Source organism: Gopherus evgoodei, chromosome 2, assembly GCF_007399415.2.
Source record: "Gopherus evgoodei ecotype Sinaloan lineage chromosome 2, rGopEvg1_v1.p, whole genome shotgun sequence".
Taxonomy (NCBI): Eukaryota; Metazoa; Chordata; order Testudines; family Testudinidae; genus Gopherus; species Gopherus evgoodei.
The window spans coordinates 212,615,795-212,638,498 of record NC_044323.1 but is presented as its reverse complement, the minus strand read 5'-3'; the positions used below and the strand labels follow the sequence as shown (position 1 = coordinate 212,638,498).

Here is a 22,704-nt window from a genome sequence, read left to right as displayed (position 1 = left end):
GTCTGTTTACCCAGCAGTCATAAGCCAAGTGGGCAAGGCAGGTGTGCAGACGTGCATTTCCAATTACCAAGAAACATCATTGTGTTAATTAATCTTTTAATTATTATAAATATAATCTGTGTCTGCTTATTCATATTTCTTATTCATGAAATGAAATTTTTACTCACTGAATGGAGGTTAAAAATTGACTACGTTTCACATTTATGTCCCAGAGCTGTAACAGACTTCGTGCGGGTGGACTCCTATACCTATGTAGAGCCCCACGCAGTTAATTGCAGGACCAGAGACTTATTTTGAACTGCTTTTCAAAGAAGTTCAGTTATAGATTTAGTTTCAGAAATACAGAACTCTGTTCAACATAGTACTAAAAAAAATTCATTTCTTGAGTCATCTTAGTATAACTTTAAACCAACCTTTAGTTATCAATTGTTGTACCAAGAATAATGATAAAAACCATTTACCTAAAAGTGCATTTTTTCCATGATCATCTGGCAAAAACCGCTTGTCAACAGCACAGACTAAAATATGCTCAGGAAGATTTGGAGACTTGGCTCCTACCAGCAGGAAGCCTGCTGGGATATCAATTTGTTCCATGCACAGCGATACTAACCGCAAATCCTTGCCTGCTTGACAAAAACCTGAAAAGAAAAGATATGTAATTAAACTTTTATGAGTGATTTGTGGTCACTTTCTCTTTTGTTTGTTTCAGCTATGCAAAGCAGCCAAGAGAGATGTTTTCCATTATTATCTAATTTTTTTTTTAAAGAAAATAAGTACATTGTGTAAATGTATCATCTTTTAGAGTCTAATCCAAGGCCCACTGAGGTCAAGGGAAAGACTTCCCTCAAGCTCAGCATGGGCTTTGGATCAGGTCCTTAATAAGGACACAAATTTACTAGCAGGGGGCTTCAGAGAAAATAAATAGCCATTATTTACCTAAAGGCTTCTGACTGGAGAAAGCAAGTAAAACTATGGAGATCAGAAATCAAGTGGCTAAGAAGCTGATACTTTTTCTACTGTTCAAGCCCAGTTTTAAATAGAAGAAACACTAAAACACTCAAACTTATGAAAAAGCCGTAGGGTGTGCAAAAGTCATCGCATGTTTCCTTTCCATCTATACCGCACATGTCACTTGAAACTAAACAAAAAAAAGTAATGAGTTCATAAAAACAAAACAAAACAAAAAACTCTTAAATTATTCCCAGGAGTTCTATCTTCTCTGCATCTCTCTTTAGATTGTAAGCTTTATAAAGGGGACAGTCTTTAACTTTGGGTCTTGGTGCTAAACATATTAATAACAAAAGACTGCTATATATCCAGTGTTTACTAAGAAAAAACACTAAAAAAAATCTTCAGTAGTTTATGAAATTTGACCCTAAATTATACCTACACCAACTCTTTATACTCAAGGACACAAATAAAAAAAAAATTCTGTGATATATTATTCAAATAGAAGGGGTTTTTTGGGGGGAGGGGTCCAGTTTCTATTTTCTATCTGTGTATTACATTGACTGTTATCTGTATCTATGGATGTAGATAGATAGGTTTATAAACTGTTACTGCTTATGTCAGGGGTTCTCAAACTGGGGGTCAGGACCCCTCAGGGGGTTGGAAAGTTATTACATGGCGGTCGCAGTCAACCTCCCCCCCAAATCCTGCTTTGCCTCCATCATTTACAATGGTGTTAAATCTATTTTAAAAGTGTTTTTAACTTATAAGGGGGGGTCGCACTCAGAGGATTGCTATGTGAAAGAGGTTACCAGTGAAAAAAGTTTGAGAGCCACTGGCTTATGTGATGCAATCAATTTTTCAGCAGTTTATACTGTTTTCTTTGAATAAAAAGAGGCGTGTAAACACTCAGGTCAGCAGTAGGTTTTTCAGAAGACTGCTGCTGTCTGTTTGCCCCTGCCCTCATAAAAAACTAAACTCAGCCATATCAGACGTAAAGACATTTTTCATAATTCACAATTTGTTTGTTTAGGCATTTTCGAAATTTCCTATTTTTAAAAAAAATTAAAAAGCAATTTCTGAGTTAAGAACAAATCAGAAAGAGAAAATTTGTTGCGTTATCATTGGTTCATAATGTAAGTAAGTTGAGTTTTGTGTGTTTGTGTTTAACTTTAAAAATAAAAACCCATCCGTGGGCCAGTCAACCAGCATCTGTATTGGATTTACAGGGATCAGAATGATTGGCCACTTTCTCTGCTGACACAGGTCAAGACAGCTCCATTATGGATCCCAGACTATTTACAACAGAACAAAATCTTGCCCTTCTCTCTTCCCGATTAATTTCTAGTTCTGCTTTGAAGACTGAGATGACAGACACCAGAGGGAGCCATCTTCATCTCTTCTCCTCCATAGGAAGGGATATACTGACAAGGGACCTTTTGGTCTCTCTCTTCATAGGGAATGAAACCATTAGTGGAAGCATTATAAAGCCACATTTATAAATGGCTCACGCTAACACAATTTCAGCACAGGTTTCCTTGCTAATGTAGATCACACACAATAGCTTCATAAGCCATTTTGCTAATCTGGCTCTATGCTAGTAGGTCCCTACCTAATTTTCACTTCTACAGATGCAGGAAAGCTCGCCCATCTGTCAGCTGCAGCAGGAGGTGGTAAGTAGTTTTGTTTCAGGGCATTAGCAAATATGCGGTAGGCAGGTGATAGGATACTCCACTATTGGCTGACAGGGAGCATGGTCTTTCCTCTGCCACAGTAGCAGAACCTTCCTGGTGTGCACTGAAGTAAACCTGAAAATCCTTTTCCAGTGCCCATTTGTGCATATATAGTGAAGTTTACCAAAGCACAGTTTCAAAAGGCTCTCCTGTATTGGCTGTAGCAAACTATTATAAACCTTCATTATTAATTCAATTTTAACAGCCACATCCAAGGTATTACCATCTATGATGTAAATACTAAAAGGCATATGTACTTTAATACTGTACACCCTGATCTTGTAAAAAATCATGCATCTACATAACTTTACCCTTAAGTAGGGCCAAAATGGCATCCTCCACACAGTGTTAACTCACATAAGTGCACAAGTTCACACAGGTGAAGGTATTCCAGTAGCATACAGCCTATTCAGTAAAAGAAAATACCAGCCTATGCCTTGGTCTAAAACGGCAACATTACCCACTGATGACAACAGGGGTCAGCAATGAGTAATTTTGCTATTATACAAAAGGCTTATGATACAACCGATGTGATTGTTTTAAACAGGGTTTTAACAATTACTCTTTAGTACTGTCTTAACTAGGAAATTTTATCAAAAAAGTTCCCAACTGCACTAACACTGACTGTTGGTGCTTTATGCTACAATGTGTTATTGTTAGCAACACTAGGATACCTAGGGTACCCAGGGTTTTGGCAGTCAATAGTTTTCAGCACTGTTTTAATCTGACCTGCCAAAATAGATAGGCATCACTGTGCTAAACATCTTGTTAGCAGCTAAAACCCCACCTAAAGCAGGACCACTAATGTTCTAACACTAATTCAACTGAACTCAGGTTAGCACCAGTAGGAATGTTTGGATAAAATTACATAGCATGCACATCACCCTGACTGAGACAGGCCTAACAAATCAAATTCAAAAGGTGTTGGTGAGAACACAATTTAAGCTGTGCTTAGGACAGATTCATGCCATCAGTTCTGATGAGGTCTCAGTGTGAAGGAGAGAACAGGAGATCCTCAAAGCCCTAGAAGGAGCCCCAAGGGGAAAAAGCAACCAGGAATAGTTCATAACATTTTAACAGTCATCTTCTGAGCATGTACCACTGCACCAAGGCACATCTGTGTTACACCAGAATATCTTAGCACCAAGGTCCCCAAACTGTGGGGTGAGCCCCCTGGGGGAGGGGCATGGAGGACCATCCCAGAGGGGTAGGGCATGGCAGAGCCTGGGCCAACCCCCATGGGTAGCAGGGAGGGAGTGCCACCCAGCCCACTCCACTTCTCTGGTCCAGCCCCCAGCCGCAGCCCTGGCTCCTGTCCCCAACCTCAGCCACTGGCTGTCTCTCCGTTCCTGGCCTGAGGCCGAGGCAGAGGGCAAAACCAGAGCGGAGCCACACCTGGCCATGGCCTGGCTGCCAGCCCCTACCACAGTCCAGCCACTGCCCCGGTCCTGGCCCCACACCCACCCCCAGCTGCAGCCTCAGTCTCTGCCCCCTTATCCCTCTCCATGTCCCCCACCCTCACAAGCCACAGCCCTGTACCCAGCCCTGGTGGGGCAGAGAGGGCACTGACAGGGGTAAGGGGGTGCAGGACTCTCAAAAGTTTAGGAACCACTGTCTTAGCAGTACGGATAGAAACTAGCCTATGTATGAGAGGCTGATACTATAGAGTCTAGAGACAATAGTATCCTCTTATTTGAGAGGCTGTTTTATCTGCATCAATTTCATGCTCCCTATTCAATTAGGATAAATAAATTCTGTTATATTACATGTTACATACACAGCCTATAATGGTACATACTACAATGTAGATAAGTCTTCTAATATTTACACAAGATAATAGATGAGAAGCTGCCATTACTATGTACTTAGATATTCACAAGTTCCACAGTAAACTGCAAACACTTCTTATGGAACTGGTACAGTACACTGTCATCATGCATACCTTTATAATTGTTCTCCTGTATTATCTTCTGTTTATGCTACAAAAAAAATAGCTCCACAAATGCAAAAACCAGAAAGATATTTGAACATAAAACCAACATTTAAACAAGGTTTACCACCTCACTTAAAAATTTTAAAAGCCATGAAAAAACAGAGGTGATGTTAAAAGTTTGTCTTTAAGCTGAGGGTGAGCCATGGAGGAAGTTGAAGAAATGACAGCAATAGGTTGCACTCAGGACTGATTTTCTTATTTTATGCATTTAATTCACACTCTTTAAGGCTGAACTTTTAAAGGGATCCATACTTGGCTTCCATTTGTGTGAGCAGCTTTAATGGATAGCTGTTGGAGACATGTCTATAAAAAAAATATTTTTTTTTTACAAAGACTTTAGGGGATTTTGTTTTTGCATATCAATAGCCGAAGCAGAAAGAGCAGATTAATAATTTTGGCCAGGTACTTCTGTGTTAGTTTAAAGTAAGATTATCAGAGAATATATATCTGCTCTATGAAGAAAAACCTTGAATTTTCTTCCAAAATAATATAGACAGTATCTCCAAGAGCCATCCATTATTCTTCTTTCCCACTCATGCAAGGATTACTTCCTTAGCAACAAAATGATACATTTGTATGGAGTATTTTTGTTAATTGTTTTCTCAAAAAATTCCAGTCATAACATTTTATTTTTCTGGCTAGCAAGAAGTTCAGAGCGCTAATTTTTTTCCTCCATGCTTTTGTGTTGATAATTAAATATCAAATATATACAGCTATATCCATGTAAACATCAATAAGGGACACATTTTCAAAATCTGACCTCTAATTTGTGCTTGTGTAACTTGCATGCATAATTTTTTTTAGATTTGGTTCATATCAAGTCTATTTGCACTATATATATGTTCATTTATATAGGGATTTATACATGAAAATTCTGTCAAGTGACAGGAGGTACAAGTTGTTCACACAAATCATTGCAACTTGTACTATAAAAATGATGCATTCACCAATACAGGCTAGATTTGGAAATTTAGCCCTTTATTGTTATTTGCATGGAAACAGATATCTGCTTATGTATAGGTACACATGAAGAGTATGTGTGTGGGAAACTAGGGCTGTCAAGCAATTAAAAATATTAATCGCGCTGTTAAACAATATTAGAATATCATTTATTTAAATATTTTAGGATTTTTTCTATATTTTCAAATACATTGATTTCAATTACAACACAGACCACAAAGCATACAGTGCTCACTTTATTTTTATTACAAATATTAGTGCTATAAAAACAAAAGAAATAGTATTTTTCAATTTACCTCACACAAGTACTGTAATGCTATCTCTTTATCATGAATGTTGAACTTACAAATGTAGAATTATGTACAAAAAATAACTCATTCAAAAATAAAACAATTGGTTGGTGGCCGAAGCACGAAGAGGCATACGAATGTTTAGCATATCTGGCATGTAAATACCTTGCAATGCTGGCTACAAAAGTGCCAGGCCAATGCTTGTTCTCACTTTCAGGTGACACTGTAAATAAGAAGCCAGCAGCATTATCTCCCATAAATGTAAAACTTATTTGTCTTAGTGATTGGCTGAACAAGAAGTACGACTGAGTGGACTTGCAGGCTCTAAAGTTTTACATTGTTTTGTTTTTCAGTGCAGTTATGTAACAACAAAAAAAATCTACAGTTGTAAATTGCACGTTCACAATAAGGAGATTGCCTTACAGTATTGTATGAGGAACTGAAAAATACTATTTCTTTTGTTTATAAATTTTACAGTGCAAATATTAATAATAATAATAATAATATGAAGTGAGCACTGTACACTTTGTATTCTGTGTTGTAACTGAAATCAATATATTTAAAAATGTAGAAAAACATCCAAAAATATTTAATAAATTTAAATTGCTATTTTATTGTTTAACATTGCGATTAAAACTGTGATTAAAATCACAATTAATTTTTTGAGTTAACTGCAGGAGTTAGCGGTGATTAAATCGACAGTCCTAAAAAAAAAATCTTTTAGCTGTCACCTGGCCAACAAAATCAACCATTATAATCCTTACAATGTTTAGAAAATAATTAAAAAAAATAAAAGTATACAAATGAGCCATTTGAGTCCCTTCCCCCTCAAAAATAATAATAATAATTAAAAAAAAAAAGATTTCACCATGGGATCCTCAACTTTTTTTTTTTTTTTTTTTTTTTTTTTTAAAGCAGCAGGCACTTAAAGCCTGATTAGTAATTTGCAAAGTGCCAAAAGCAATGGCAAAGAAGAATAATGAATAGCTCTTAGGGACACCATCTGCATTTCTTTGGAAGAAAATTCAAATGTTTTCCTTCACGCATGCATGTTTGCATTCTACAATCATCTCTTAATTTAAACAAGCACAGGCCTGTCTGCCCAATAAGGAATATTCTTGCCCGCACAGCTGTGGAAATACAAGCAAAAGTGCTAAAATCTTTTGAAAGCAAGGATCTTTTATTTTGATATTGTTTTTCACCTAAAAGTAACAAACAACAGCCTTAGTGTGGGGTACAAACCTGTTATCTGTACTGCAAAAAACATATTTGCATAAGAAATTAGCTTCCAGGAATTACATATGAATTGCAGTTCACTGTCACTCACTATTGTAACTTCACAGTAACTGATCAGGTGTTAAGTACCTGCTTACTTAATTGCCTCTGAAATTACTTTTGACCTTCTTTAGACCCCAAGTAAATTGAGGATTTACTAACAAAAGGAAGGTGCTATTATTGTGTTTCACACATCTTGCATATAATGCCATTCCACAAATTAGGACAAACATGCTTTAAAGGCATGGCAACCAAGAGGTTAAGAACTGTTTACTATATTATCTAGTTGTACATTTGAAGTCATTATGCTAAAAGCTGTCAGTATTTCCATTGTAACCTTCACAGAAGTTTATAACTGGGCTATAAAAATCCATTTGAAGCTAAAACTTCTGCCAAAAACCAAAAAGAAACACTTATGCTTATTGCCAAAAAAGACTTTATTTTTAAAAACAGAATAATTATGTGGACTTGTCACCCTACAATGGTCTTCCAACAAGAAGGGTAAAGGACCTTCTGCTACTGCCAAGTTAGGAAGAATGTTCAGCAAAAATGCTACTTGCATTTTATTCATTATCAAAGGCAATACAAACCAGTAGATGTGTTTCTGACTGATTTACAACTCAGCCATGTGAATTTGAGGAATTATGTGATTTCTTAATAAAAATTAGGATGTTATATGGAATATGAAATGACCATAGGTGAAATCCTGGCCTCACTGAAATCAGTGACACAACTAACATTGACTTCAATAGGACCAGGATTTCACCCCACATAAGGTATAACTCCTGAGACATTTCACCCGAAGTATCTGTATAATCAGTAAAAACTCATGAATTGCAGATTTAGGCACCAACGACCCAATCCAGTACACATTCAGCTTGGAGCACCCTGAGCAGCCCCACTGAGTTCAACTTTTAATTTTTCATCTATTATTTTGAATTCGATCCTAATATTACTTTTCTTTGTAAGCAACTGCTGAGTTGGTTCAGAGATGTCATGCAATGGAAAATAGAAGGTTAGGTGATTTATATGAACACATATAGGAGGAAAGGTTGTCACTGAGTCAATTTCTTTTATTTAGACGTGGCATAGAAAATGAACGTTTGGGTACCCATGCACTTACAACAATATATACAATTACACACAATCTATCAATTGATGCGGGTTTAGAGAAGAGCCAAGAGGAAAAATTAGAAAACATGCCTTATAGTAAAAAGAACAGGAGTACTTGGGGCACCTTATAGATTAACAAATTTATTTAAGCATAAGCTTTCGCAGGCTACAGCCCACTTCATCGCATGCATAGAATGGAATATACAGTAAGAGGATATTTATACATACAGAGAACATAAGGCTAATTAGCCTCTTACAGTTGGTATGGGTACTTCCACCTTTTCATGTTCTCTGTATGTATAAATATCTTCTGTCTGTGTGTTCCATTCTATGCATCCGAAGAAGTGAGCTGTAGCCCATGAAAGCTTATGCTGAAATAAATCTGTTAGTCTCTAGGGTGCCACAAGTACTCCTGTTCTTTTTGCTGATACAGACTAACACGGCTGCTACTCTGAAACATGCCATAGATTATAGTGACAGCTTGAGGCTACTTGAGTCTAACAGACAGTTAAGGAGTGACTCAATCATAGTTTATAAGTATATACATGGAGAACAAATATTTGATAATCAGCTCTTCAAACTAGCAGACAAGACCCAATGAAGATGAAGCTGGGTAAATTCAGACTGGAAATACAGTACAAATTTTTAACAGTGAGGGTAATTAACCATTAGAACCATTTACCAAGGGTCTTAGTGGAGTCTCCATCACTGACAATTTTTACTTCAATTAGATTTTTTTAAAAAGATATGCTCTAGTTTAAATGGATTTATTCTGGGGATTCTATGGCCTGTGTTATACAGAAGGTCAAATTAGAAGATCACTATGGTTCCTTCTAGCCTCAGAATCAATAAATCTGTCAGTCTACAACTACTCAAATGTCAGCAATGTTTTAAAATTTCTTCCCTCTCCTTTTCCAACAATCAAAAAATAAAATCCCTCCCCACCAACCCAGCATCTTCAGGAAAACCCTTAACAGGAACATGAGACATAGAACTGAAAGGGACCTCCTGGGTCATTGAGTCTAATCCTCGGCTATTCTGGACAACTCTGTCACATCATCCCATTCATAAATTCAACACAATCCATTTTAAAACTAGTTACGTTGTTTGCCCCCACTACTCCTATTGGAAGGCTGTTCCAGAGCCTCACTCCTTCGATGTTTAGAAACTTTCTTCCAATTTCCAGCCTAAATTTATTCATGGTCAATTTCTATCCAGTAGCGCCAACATTGCTATTTAGCTTAAATAGCTCTTCTCCCTCCCTGTCTTTTACCCCCCTTTATGTATTTATAGGGTACGTCTACACAGCATCTGGGAGTGAGCCTCCCACCATGGGTCCACACACCCGTGCTAGTAGCACTTGCACTAATATTTTTAAAATAGCTGTGTGGATGATGCTTTTAGATTACAGCTCAGGCTGGAGTTTGAACTCTGAAGCTCGCCCCACACCTTAAAGCAGAGGTTCTCAAACTGGGGGTTGGGACCCCTCAGGGGGTCACAAGTTTATTACATGGAGGGTTGCGAGCTGTCAACATCCACCCCAAACCCCGCTTTGCCTCCAGCATTTATAATGGTGTTAAATATATAAGAACATACTTTTAATTTGGGGGGGGTCACATCAGAGACTTTCTAAGTGAAAGGGGTTACCAGTAAAAAAGTCTGAGAGCCCCTGCCCTACAGCCCAGGCTCAAGCTGCTGCCTGAGCCAAATATCCACAATGCTATTTCCAGTGCACTAGCATGAACCCTGCCACCACAATACTGTCAACCTGGGCTGTGAGACACCCTGTCAAGAGCTGTTTAGAAATACCATAGACAACAAAAATATCCCCCTCAGCCTTCACTTTGGCAGGTTACCAAGCCAAGATCTTGTAGTCTCCTTTCAAAAAAGGAAACTCTCCATTCTCCTGATCATCCTAGTAGCCGTTCTATGCATCTGTTCCTGTTTGAATTCAGCTTTCTTGAACATGGGTGCCTAGAACTGTACACAGCATTCCAGACAAGGTTTTACCAGTGCTTTGTACACTGGCATTAACACTTCCCCATCTCTACTGGAAATACATGCTAGGATCAACATTTGCCTTTTTCATGACCATATCACATTGGAGGCACAGTCATCCTGTGATCGACTAAGAAACCCAGTTTTCTCTTCCCCTGTCATTTCTAGTTGATGAGTTCCCACATCGAAAGGCTTTGCAACCACACAATATCATTATACTTCTGCTCTGTCAGGTCAAAGAGGAAAGAAAGTTCCAGAGTCAAGAACCCATCACTGAAACCACACCTTCCTCCACCTTTTCCAGAAACAGACATCTAGGGACTTACCATCTTCAACACCTCAGCTTATCTCAATTGTCGATACGAAGTCTCAGCATCAGGTAACCAGGACCCAAAATCTAAGTGAGCTTTGTAGGTCAAAGCCAACAAACAGAATTACATGCACAAATGAATCTGAAGGAAGTACAAACTAAAGAACATGGATGTAAAGTGCTCCATGTGTGAAACCCTACTAAGTACAATATGTAGGGATAGTGTAGATGTTTACATCACACTCAGCACCCTGGCATCTGAGCACCTACCTGCACTAAAAGTACCCCCAAGTCTTCAAGTGTAGCCCCAAAGAGAACCATGTGCAGTAACCCAGACTGGAGGTGAGAAAGGCATGGATGATTGTGGCACAGTTTGTATATGAAAAGGAACATTCTTGACAACTGCTGCTGTCTAGACAGCTAGAAGCAGCCAGGGATCCAACAGGTCCCCAAGGTTGTACAACTTAGCAACCAAAGACAGGCATACTCCACACCTGAAGGGACCAAAATCACTTCCATCATCTGCTCAGGTTGTTTCTCACAATCCACCACTGTCGCTTTATGGCTTTAACTGGGTGTACTTCTACCAGCTTGCTGTCATTCAAGCCCTGACCTTGGCCAGTCACTGGGAATGCAAACAACCACTTCTGTGAAACGGCGGCACAGAACTAAATTCCACCAACATTCTGAGGACACGTCACCCCAAATAGTCTCACATGCTGAACAGGAAGAAAAATAAAACCCCAGAGTACTCCAGTGAGAAAACCTAGGAGCAGGAAAACAATTGCTCAAAGGCTATCGGAGTCCACTTGGAGAAAAAACAACGAAGCCACCGTATCTATCCCTGCCAAGTTACAAAGACATTTCAGTGCTGCATCATCAGGATAAATGGCATCCTATGCTGTGACAAATCTAAGTGAATCAACACAGGCACTTGATCTTGGTCTGTTGCTACAAGACCATCAACAAGTGAGACCAACTTAGTTTCTGTGCCATTCCCATGTCTAAAATCTAAAAGTAATAAAAAAAAAACCTCTGAAAACACCAGCCAATGTGAACAGTACACCACAACAAACCTCTCTCAATAACTTTCCCCAATTTCTGATAACAGCCCAGTGTTTTTGGATTCAAGGCTTTTGGGGTTCCTTTGTGTGGAGGACAAGCATGCCCATCTAAGACAGACTGATCCAAAAGGGATCAATAGACAAAAAATTTTTTAAAAAATTCAACATTTGCCACCAATTACCACAGAAATTCTGTTCTAAGTATAAGGAGAAAACTGGTAATTTCAGATGTGTATAGTAGCTGTTGGCAAACAATGACTATTTGACAACTACTGCAAAGAGGCCTACAACCGGCAGAAATTTAACATTAACATAAATAAGTTTATATAATAGTCATGAATAGGTTCTTTTTTTTAAAGGAATTTTTAGGTCTGTAGGATATATCAATAACAATGTAAACCAGTTATTTAATATTTACTCCTAACAACTATCTCCCCAACAATTCTATCCACATAATATCCAACATCATTTCCTTACTGCTCGTATTTTGAGTAATAAGCACTGTCAACAATTCTGTTTATCCTTTTAAATAGTTTAAGGGCAACCCTGAACCTGTTACACTGGTAAGCAGATACGCATGCGAGCACCCCTTTTGAAGTCTATGATAATACTCACCTGAGTAAATACTCACTAATGTAAGGAAGATGTTCACTGTTTGACTCTTAGTAGCTAAACAAGGGCCATAATGAGCCTTAGCCACTTCTCACAAATAATACATCCCTTTTTATACCCTGTATCAACCACCCTTATTTCAATATTGCCCTGATCACTGTTAGCTATATTTTTAAACAGCTATTTTAAAATCTTTTGGAATTCTACAAAGTCATATAAAAGGTTGTGGCTGACTGTCTATGTTAGTTACTCATGCAAGTCAACTGGTATAATTTTTATAGACTTTAAGAACATTTAAAAATAGCTTGAATGCTTTAAAAAGCCTCTAAATTTATGTTTGAAAAATGTTACATTCTGTTTTGGGCTATAAATGAAAACGAAGTCTCAGCCCAAAGCCAAAATTTGATCACAGTTCCAAATTTCTGAGCAGGACTACTCATGCGAGTAAGGGTTGTACTACTGGTCCCTTTATAAAAATCACTCCCTTGGTCACCAGGCAATATCACAATTCAGCATATTCATTTGATCAGTTTCCATTATTACTAGTTTCTAACCTTAAATACTATAGATTACAGTGAGAACTGATTTAAGCACAGGAATGAGAACTAACCATCAGTAGTGCAAGACCCTTCTGGGGCAGGTTTTTGTGAATATGGAATTGGTGGACTACTTGAATCTGACATGTCTTCATCCTCCTCTTCCTCTTCCATTTCATTAACAGTTTGGTTATTAGAAAAATCCAGACTACCGTTCTGTGTGTAACGATGTACCAACTCTTTGTCCAGTTCTTCCACCTTTGGTTTCACATCTGAGAAGAATACAAAAACAGAATCACTCCTACATCCACAGCAGTTCAAAGCAATACTATGCTTGAAAACAAAATACCACAACCCTCTTTCTTTTAAGAGGCACAAAAGATGGATCTTATGTCATAAGGCATATGGATTTTGTCGTCAAAGAATTAATTGAACTGTAATATTTTATAATCACAGTCCCTCAGTGCTTGAGGGCCCCTTTACAGAAAAAAAATGACAAATTGAAGTGTGTCATATTTGCATAGTTACCTTCTGGCAGGAAAGGAGGTTGGTCCGGGTCCAGGTAGAGTTGAGAGAAGATTGGCCGTGGAACAACACTACTGCATCTCAGAGAGGCTTCTATAGAGTTGTGAAGAGCTTCTTCAAAACGGGCCGATTTCAGTTGCCCTGCATATGAATTCCCCATGATCTACCAAATAAAAAAAAAAGGGGGGGGGGGTGCCTTTAAGGGAGTAGGGAAATATATACACAGATACCATTTGTCCAAACAGATCATTTATGTATGAATGAATAGCCCATATAGTACCCATGAAAGATCAACATTTGCACTAGCAGTTAGTAGTTAATGCAAAATGCAGTGAAAAAAACATCTTGAAATAGTACAGTTTGTTCCTGTTTGTTCCTGTCTGGGTTTGGAAGCCTCCATCATTTGCTTGTTTCAGTAAGAGCTACTTACTGCAGTTAGCCCATCTCAAATACATTGGTTATGCACTAATTCCCCTTAAATTTTACCTTAACACCTTCAAAAGTCTATCTGATGCAGAATTTAATGGAGGGCAGATAAAATCATCTAAGGTGATGTGAACTGAGTTTTAGTACATAAGGTATACAATCTGGCTTTTATTCTCTTTACCTGTATCTTCTGGGATTTGAGAGGATTGGTTGTGATAGAGAACACAGGAACATGCAGAATTTACAAATTAACTTATTTCAGTAATTGTCCAGCTGTGTAGCAGCATGACTATATTTATGCAGAAGTTATGTTACCAGAGCAATTGTACGCACAAGCATCTTATTGAGTCTGTTGTCACTGCCAATATCAAGTTAAAGTATCTGAAAGGTCAGTATTTTCATTCTAAGGATTCTTTACCTTTTTTTTTTGTACAGGATTCAAGGTTAATACACTCCAAGTGGCAGGGTTTATAGTATTTCTGTACTTATCAACATTGTTATCAATATAATTATGACTAGACAATCTGAATCATACGATGATATAACAAGTTTTCATCACACAATGACTACAAACATCAGTACAGTATACAAACAAAGCTGTGAAATGTTTTTATTTTAAGCTATACATTATATTTTTCACAGCAAACATTTAACCAATCAAATTTCTCAAGAGTTAATTTTTCTGCTCATTTATTCAATAGGGAATATATTAAAATATATGAAGATAGTCAAGGACAAATTGCACTTTAAACCATAACTTGTTCTGCATTCTTAAGTGCTAGTTTGCAGCTGTGATCTACTGCACTGCTCTCTCTAATGGCGCTCAATAGTCTTTCAGATTTAAACATTAAGTAGTAGAGCAACCAAGTAAGATTGTACAGAGAATTGGGAAAGACATGCCAAATTATAATTGTATCATTTGACTGGGTCTTCACAGCACACAGTATGTATTCCAGAGACACAATGACAACTCAGCAACCTCTAATAATAGGCAATACTGGGGATTTTATTCCAACTAAGTTAACTTTTAGCTATCTATTTAATCAGACAAAAAAGGAACAAGTGCAAAACAAGCTACCACTTGACATCAGGAAGGTGGAAGGGGAATAAGGTCATCTGTTTCTGTGACTAGGGAAGCAGTATGGCATACTGGATACAACACTGGACTAGGACTCAGGAGGCCTGGGTTCTGTTTCTAGCTTGGCCACTGGCCTGCTAGGTAACCATTTAACCTCTCTGGCCTCAGTTTCTTCATCTGTAAAATGAATATAATGATGGGACCTCCTTTGTACAGCACTTTAAACACTACTGATGAAAAGCGCTATATAAAGTATTAATTATGTCAAGAAAGACATTCAGACATGGAGGATGGTCCTGTGGTAAAGCACTAGTCTAGAACTTGGGAGACCAGAGTTCAAATCCCTGCTCTAGCATAGACTTCCTGTGTGATCTTGGGCTAGTCACTCAGGCTCTCTAAGCCTCAGCACCCCATCCATAAAATATGGATAACGGCGATTCTCTACCTCCAAGGAACGTTGTGACGGTCAAGACATTAAAAAGATTGTGAGGTGCTTTGAGATGGATATGGGGTCCATAGAAGTACCAAGACAGACTACTGTTTTCATTCTAATTTGTAAAGTAACATGCATACATATGGTGACTGTAAAACATTGTTAGGGAGGCAGGGTGGGGAAAGAGGTGCTGGAAAGTTGACATCCTTACTGGAGCAGAACTAACATTGTCATGACCTGTCTGTGGCATATGTTTGTACACATGGTGGGTGAAATCTTGATTCCAATAGAGTCAATAGCAAAACTCCACTGACTTCAACGGGGGCAGAATTTCACCCAGTATGTATAGTTACGTTGATTAATATTTCATTTCTTTACTTCCAAAATGTGTGTCACGTATGCTGTACGCATATCATCTTTAATTCGTACAATATTTATGTATCTACATAACTTCAGCAAAAACAACTTTATTAGAATGGTATATTAAAAAACACTGAACTTCTGAAAGTCTCAAAATTCAGAAGTTTCCAAGAAACAGCTTTAAAGCTGAATTCTGCCCATGCTCCCAACCATGCTTATACTATGTTAAATATGGATCTATGATAAGCAGCGTGACTATTTTCAAATTCTGGAAATTATTAATAATCAAGTAATGCATTTTATACACAGGACAACTCTCCCCTACCTGTAACAGGCATAGTCTGTTTAAGTTATTGTGGAAAATGAGGTACAGTAGGATCTGCTTAAATAGCCTTGTTGGTGGATGGTGATGATGTCATGGAACTATATCAGGAGACTGATTAAATATAAGTATAGCAGCATTTCTAGTTTGCTGAGAGAAAGTAGGTAAGACAGATTGGACACTGTGGTTTATAATGGAATGGTGGATAAAGGATGGTGTTTCTGAACTGCAAGATGTGAAAACGTTGGTCTGGTCACTGCAAGACAGTGAGTTAGGAGATTTCAATTCTGTGTGGCAGGTGAACAGTGGCAGTGGGGTGCCCATTGACAATTCTTGGTCTAATGGCACTAATAGGAGAAGCTTGGCTGAGCTAAGCAGGGTAGCTTCTGCTATGATAGAAGGGGGAAGCTAGCGCCCAAGGAGTTAATCCCTTACAACAGGAAAGATATAACAAGGCAGCTGACTTCTTAACAAAGCCTGAGGCAATTAGGACAGCTGGGCATTGCTTGTAGTTCAAGGGAACTTTAAAAGGGCAAGGCTCCTCAGGAAAGAAGAAGTAGGGAAGCCTCTGCAAGGCATGGGAGTTCGGGTAGGTCCTAGCATTCAGCAGCCTGCACAACAAGCCATTGTCTAGGTTAGTTTGCCTAATTTAGACTATTTGTTTGGGCTCCCCCAAAAAACTATGGCATCTTGAGTGATTCAGGACATTAATAACCTTGTGTTTCTTCTGCTGAACATACTAATAAAGGCATGGTTCTGTTGCAAATTTTATTTTCTTCCCCATAAATAATGTGTGAGTAATTCATGGGGCTGATAACTGGGTGATTCACAAGGACTGAACCACAACACTGCCAGAGACAACAGTAATAATAATAATAATAATATTCAATACTTTAAATAGTTTATCTCTTCAAAAGCACAGTACAAACACAAGCAGAGCTGTTGTCACATGCCCAAACTCTGCAGGAGAGCTGAGAATGGATAGTGACTCTCAGCCTTTTTTAAAAAGTTGCTCTCCTCTATCAGTAGGAGGTGATGGCAGCTCCTCCATGTCTTTCCCTCCCTTATGCTCAAGCACCCAACACATGTTGGCAGGCCTGAAGGAGAAATACAGATTTATGAAAGATCATGTGAGGATGGCCTTAGCTCACCTCTGTTGGCAGGAAGAGAAGAGAGGAGAAAATGATGCTTAAGAGTTATAGGAGTACTAGCTTGCTGGGTGCAGAGAAGGAAAACCAGAGCACAGTACAGAGCTAGCAAATATTTGGAATCTGCGTGGCATGAATTTGAAGACTAAGAGAGACTAAAAAAGCAAGAGAAATAAGAGAGAAAAGATCAGACTGTAACAGGGGAATTAAAAATTAATTAAGATCTGCCATATGGGTTCCAGACAAACTACAGCCAGGGTAGTGCACTAAAGAGACAGAGAGACGGATAAAACAACAGGATTTGGGAGAGGGAAGAGGAAAAGGAGCAAGAACTGTCTGGCTGTCAGGACACATACGTGATGTGCCTGATTTAAAATACTGCTGCAGAGACACAACCCCACCCCAAGGCCTATCAGGGGGTTGTTGATAACTTCACTTGGACCCTGTATAATCCTGGCTAGAGCTCTGGACAAGAGCAAGATGCTGGAATACTGGCTTATACAGAAGTAATGAAATAGAGAAGAAAGTTTGGGTAGGTGGCCCAAAATGAGGATGATTTACACATATACTGTGCATTCTTTCCACGCTAGAGTAAGGGGTAGGGAAGAGTATCTCTACTATTGAAAATATAAAACTTAGACACGGTTACACCGTGTCTCTGAGATACAGGCGTGCAGAGTCATAGGTCTCCCAGTTGAACATGTATCATGTTAACATACAGAGCCTCAAGCACTCTCCAATTCCACAGCCACTGAAACTGCTGCAGAATTCACCCTTTGCAACAGAACTGAGCTCTAGAATCTCAGTTGTCTTCTTAAAAATTATTATGCAGGTGGTACTTCTGACCAAGTCATGAATTTTACACTGCTATTTATACAGCCAGTCAGTTCAGTCAAGCTCCTGTTAGGGCCACTAGACCAACATTTCCCACATGCGACCACCATGGCCGCATACAGTCACCAGCAGATTTTTCTGTGGCTTCAACAGTCTCCTGGGTGGAGATGAGGTGGGGGAGTGCAGCAAAGAGGCCCTTCCCTGCAGCCCCCAGTTTTGGAGTTTGCTGGCACCACCAGCAAGGGATCAGCACCCTGCACTGCACAGCCTCCTGGGGCTTCCGGGCAGCATCTCTGCAGACACGTGGGGCTAGTGTATGTAGTGGGGAAGGAACCTTGGACTCTGCACCTGACCCACTTTCTCAGGGACAGTGGTGCTGCGGGCTCTTCCTCCCCCCCCCGGGGCTCCAGTGGGGCTGGCCTTACAGGTGGGCAACCCTACAGAGCACTATAGTCAAAAGGCAAGGAGTGGGGTCAGCCTGGGGTGCAAGGGCAGAGAAGGGAACTCTGGGTTGGGGGGGGGACGTAGTGGGGAATGGGGGCAGGGAGGGGTTTCTATTGTGTTTAGGTCCAATAAAGAATAGAGATAACTATACATTATTTTTATTGTTGAGTCTGCAAAAAAAACAAATAAATTGCAATAATTTGGCTATGTATACGTGCATATTTGTTTTTCCTAAAGTTAATTAAGTATTTTAAGAGAAATTGTCAGAGTGGTCACCAGCAAGAGTTGGTGGCCACACTCTGAGGCCACCAAAAATTTTGTTGAGAGCCCCTGCTCTGGACCAGGGATCGTCATTGTGCGAGGACAACTCCTTACGGGCCTGAAAGCTCTCTAACACCTTAGCAAACCCATGGAAAAAATGCCAGTGAGGCCAAAGGTTTTGTAGACATTTTTTTTTCGCTTTGGTTGCCTCAAATCTTATCCACACTTCCTGTAGTAAGATACAGTCATAAAAGTGCTGCATTTTCTTCCACCCTCTAAAGTATGCGTTCATCTTCACCTCTTCAAACTCTGCCATTCTCGAGCGTACTTCTACGCAAAAAAATTTTTTTTTTGCTTCTGCCTCATCACCACCATCTGCCAGGCAATTATTATGTCCATCATTATCACACCTTTTCAGAAGAGGGCTACAGAGTTTCCTTCCAGGTCTCATTTGCAGTGTTCTATCCCATTGAATAAAAGGATGAATTGAGATAGTACCTGGAATGAAAGGGAGACCGAGGAGAGGGAAAATCATCTGTCCTTTCAGTCACCCTGTGCAAGATCTTATAGCTTTATATCTGAGTGGATTTTGACCTGGAAAGGGCAAAAAAAATATTGCATATGAAAAACAGCTTAGGAAAACATAATTTGCTGAAAAGAGACTGATAGACAAGCCAAGAGTCAGAGATGAGAGAAGAAAAAGGAGTGCTATTGCTCATTTATGGGATGTTATGGAAATTGAGGTGGGAGACTGAAATCTGAGAACAAAATGAGTAACTGGTTACAAAGAAGAGCTCAAAGATGGTTTTCTTTAAAGTGGTCTGGTGAATTGTAGAGAATTTCCGAAGAAAAATAAAAGGTTCTCGTATAGCTCTATGATTTCCAGGAAGATCAAATTCGTCTCCTGTAACCTGAAAGTTAATATATCCCTGTAAGATAAAATATCAGCAGAAATCCATTCTTTAACAGGAGTAGTGCATACAAGTCAAGTTCATCCATGGTTTGCTGAAACTCGTCTCTCCCTCAGACACATTCTACACTTAGAATGAGAATATATGGCTATAGCTTTGGTGCTCCAGGTCCTACACGTCATGACTATTTTGTGCTGTCTGTTGCAAGAGGGAGGTCTTAGGACCCTGCCAGCACTGAACAGTGCAAAAGCACAACACAAAAGACCCAATCTCTCTCATGTAATAGTGATATTCAATAGCTGAAAACTTCACTGTACAGCATTTACAGGCAGCTGGAAGATTTATCTTAATTCCTGCACCAACAGTCCAGGAGAGTTGGACAGGGTCTTTGAGCTCGCACCACACTGTTGAGGCCCTGTAATGGAACTGAGAGGCAGATATGTTTGAGATTTCATCGTCTGCTCCCTAATGAGGAAAGTTTTTTCTACTAGGAGTCAAGAACAAGCAAAACACTGATTTACTCATGGGGACAATCCATGATTTGCAGCAGCCTTCATCATTCCAGCTTCCTTGTCTTTCATTAAGGGGGAAAATTTGAGCTAACATCATTTAACATTTCAAAAGGATTCATTTTCTAGGGCTGTATCTCCAAACTGTCCAGTGAACTCCACAGGAAAATACGTGGTGGCCTGTTCACCATGACTGCAGACCAGCTTCCTTTCAACTCTTAGAAGAGACTTGTCATTTCAAGCAAGGATCTCATCTGTGTGGTCTGTGCAGTCCCACTGCTTTTAATAGGCTTGCATAGGTGTAAGACATTGGAATTTAGTAGCCAACACTATTCATAGTTCTACAGTATTGGCTCTGCAGTGTCAGCAGGAGTAAAAAGCATTAAAAAAATTATTTTAGTCAGAAAAGCAGGCAGGTATATGTCTGAACACACATACAATGAGATCTTTTGAGTAGGGAAGTGTGATGTTACTCAGTAACTTTTCAGGGTAAAAGTCATGCATTAAGTGAAGGCCCTGCTACCGAATAAATCAGGTCATCAGTATAAACTAGATATACACACCGCTTGGCCGCTGGGTGGGTCATGACCTCAAAGACTATGAAGAGGAATTGAGGTGGGGTTTTTGATGAAGTTAGGGGTTGGGGTTTTTTTAAGCAGTTTTACAATTGCCCTGATAAAAAATGCAAAATCTGATACAAACACTCTACTCTAGCTTGGATATATCAAAATCCTTACCTGGCTTTTAGCCTAATAACTTAACAGTGTTCTCTAAAATGCATAATCAGAGGATCTGATCTAGTCTAACCCTGAGGGAAAATTTCCTTTCAAAAGAAAAGGTGGTTCGTTGGCAAAAGCACTGAGTTACTCCTGGGTCTATTTATGGCTTTTATACCATAAATATACCATTTATGGCTTTTATACAAAGGGAAGCTAACAGGGAAAGAAGACCAAAAACTGACTGTAACATATTATTTGGAATTTGCTGTTTAACTTGTATCTAGTAATTTGTACAGGTTTCATCAATACAGTACCATCCCTTTTACTTGATGCTCTGGATGGGATTTTGATTTTAAAACATTCTCTTTTCCTACAGTAGTGTACCATTAGGTTCTCTCTATATTTTTACCATACAAACACATACAGCAGAGATGACAACAGCTAGCAAAGAGTTTGCCCTTCTCAGAGCTAGAAGTGGAGGCTTTTACGTCTAAAGGAGGTAACCAGCCTTGTTCCTAGCAGTTGGGAAAAAGACTTGCTTATTAAGGAAACAGGTCATGGAGGACCACTCAAATTTGAGAGTTTTTCATTACCAGAATTTTTTCTCACCTCACTAACATTTGAAGAGTCTTTTTCAGTACGGTTTTGGTCAAAGGTCAGTTGATTCTCACCTAATCATAATGCATGGGGATCATATAGACTCCAACACAGCAGAAAATAATCTACACCCATCCTATGATAAGCAACAAAGGCAAAGAATTCAATAGCAAAGTCTTATCCAGTAAAATTGTTCACAGTGGTGAGCAACCAGTGGCTCCAGATTGTTTTCATTTGATATTTTGAAAATGTGTCACTATGCTCTGTAGTAATTTTATGTAGTTTAGGTAGTCCCATATAGAGCCTTATGCATTAAATTAGATGTAGTTCATAATCTTATCTAAACTGCTTGAGTCTTCAAAACTGAGCTGGGGATCTTCTAGTGAGATTTCTGTACTTCCTGGATAGGAAACATTACAAGATGAGAATTTTTGCCGATATTTCAGGCCTTCAGGTTATGATCCAAGTCAAATCAGGGGCTATATCCTTGGTCTCATTCCAACCCCTTTGTGTTCCTGTTATGGCAGAAAGGGACAGGAAAGCTGGTGTAACCAACCAGCTGGTTATTCTGAGGGATCGGACATTCCTAGATGGCATAGAGATGATTTAGGAATGAAGCACATTGCAAGATTCATGGAATGCAGTTTTCCTTAGTAAACAGGCACAACAACAATAGAAGGAAGGAAAAGAAAAACATTAACTCCACTAGTTTATTTATGTGAACACTCAACATAAGACATAAGTTCTCATAGAGCAAAAACACTAGGCAGGGGTTGTGTGAAGGATAGTACTTGTGTCTGAATAGAAGCAATGTGGTGCTAAAAGAACTTCAAGACACACCTGTATAACAGAGTACTTTCCAATTTAAAGTAAAATTAAATTTATAACATTGGACCGAATTCTGTTGTCCTTAAAAGGGCAAAACAGGCATTGAAGTGATGACTGAGTTTTGCTCAATTTTAAGGCAAATATTTTGACTATGAAATGAATGAATGAACTACTAAGTATCGTAACATGAAAGTACAGAGCTAGTTATGTGCATACGTTTTATACAGAATCATAGAAATGACCTCAAGAGGTCATCTAGTCTTTTCCCCGTGTTGAGGCAGGATCAGCATACCTAGACCATCCCTGTCAGGGATTTGTCTAACCTGTTCTTAAAAGCCTCCAAATGACAGGGATTTCACAATCTCCTTAGTCAGTTTGTTCCAGTGCTTAACTCTCCTTAGACATAGAAAGTTTTCCCACACGCAATAGCTAACCTAAATCTCTCCAGTTGCAAACTAAGGTGATTATGATCTGGTC

The 22,704-nt window shown here is 39.0% G+C and overlaps 1 protein-coding gene across 5 annotated transcripts in view; it reads right to left on the bottom strand.

Annotated features, from left to right (window-relative positions):
• GREB1L (GREB1 like retinoic acid receptor coactivator) overlaps nucleotides 1-22,704 on the bottom strand; it is a 208,358-nt gene that overhangs the window by 94,128 nt on the left and 91,526 nt on the right. For 4 of the 5 annotated variants that reach the window (XM_030552886.1, XM_030552887.1, XM_030552889.1 and 1 more), the window contains exons 3-5: nucleotides 13,361-13,520; nucleotides 12,907-13,104; nucleotides 462-638 (exon numbers count right to left, since the gene is read on the bottom strand). In XM_030552886.1, coding sequence (XP_030408746.1) covers nucleotides 462-638; nucleotides 12,907-13,104; nucleotides 13,361-13,517 — 532 coding nt within the window. In that variant the 5' untranslated portion in view covers nucleotides 13,518-13,520. The remainder of the gene's footprint in view (nucleotides 1-461; nucleotides 639-12,906; nucleotides 13,105-13,360; nucleotides 13,521-22,704) is intronic. The other variant, XM_030552890.1, reaches the window with a different exon arrangement.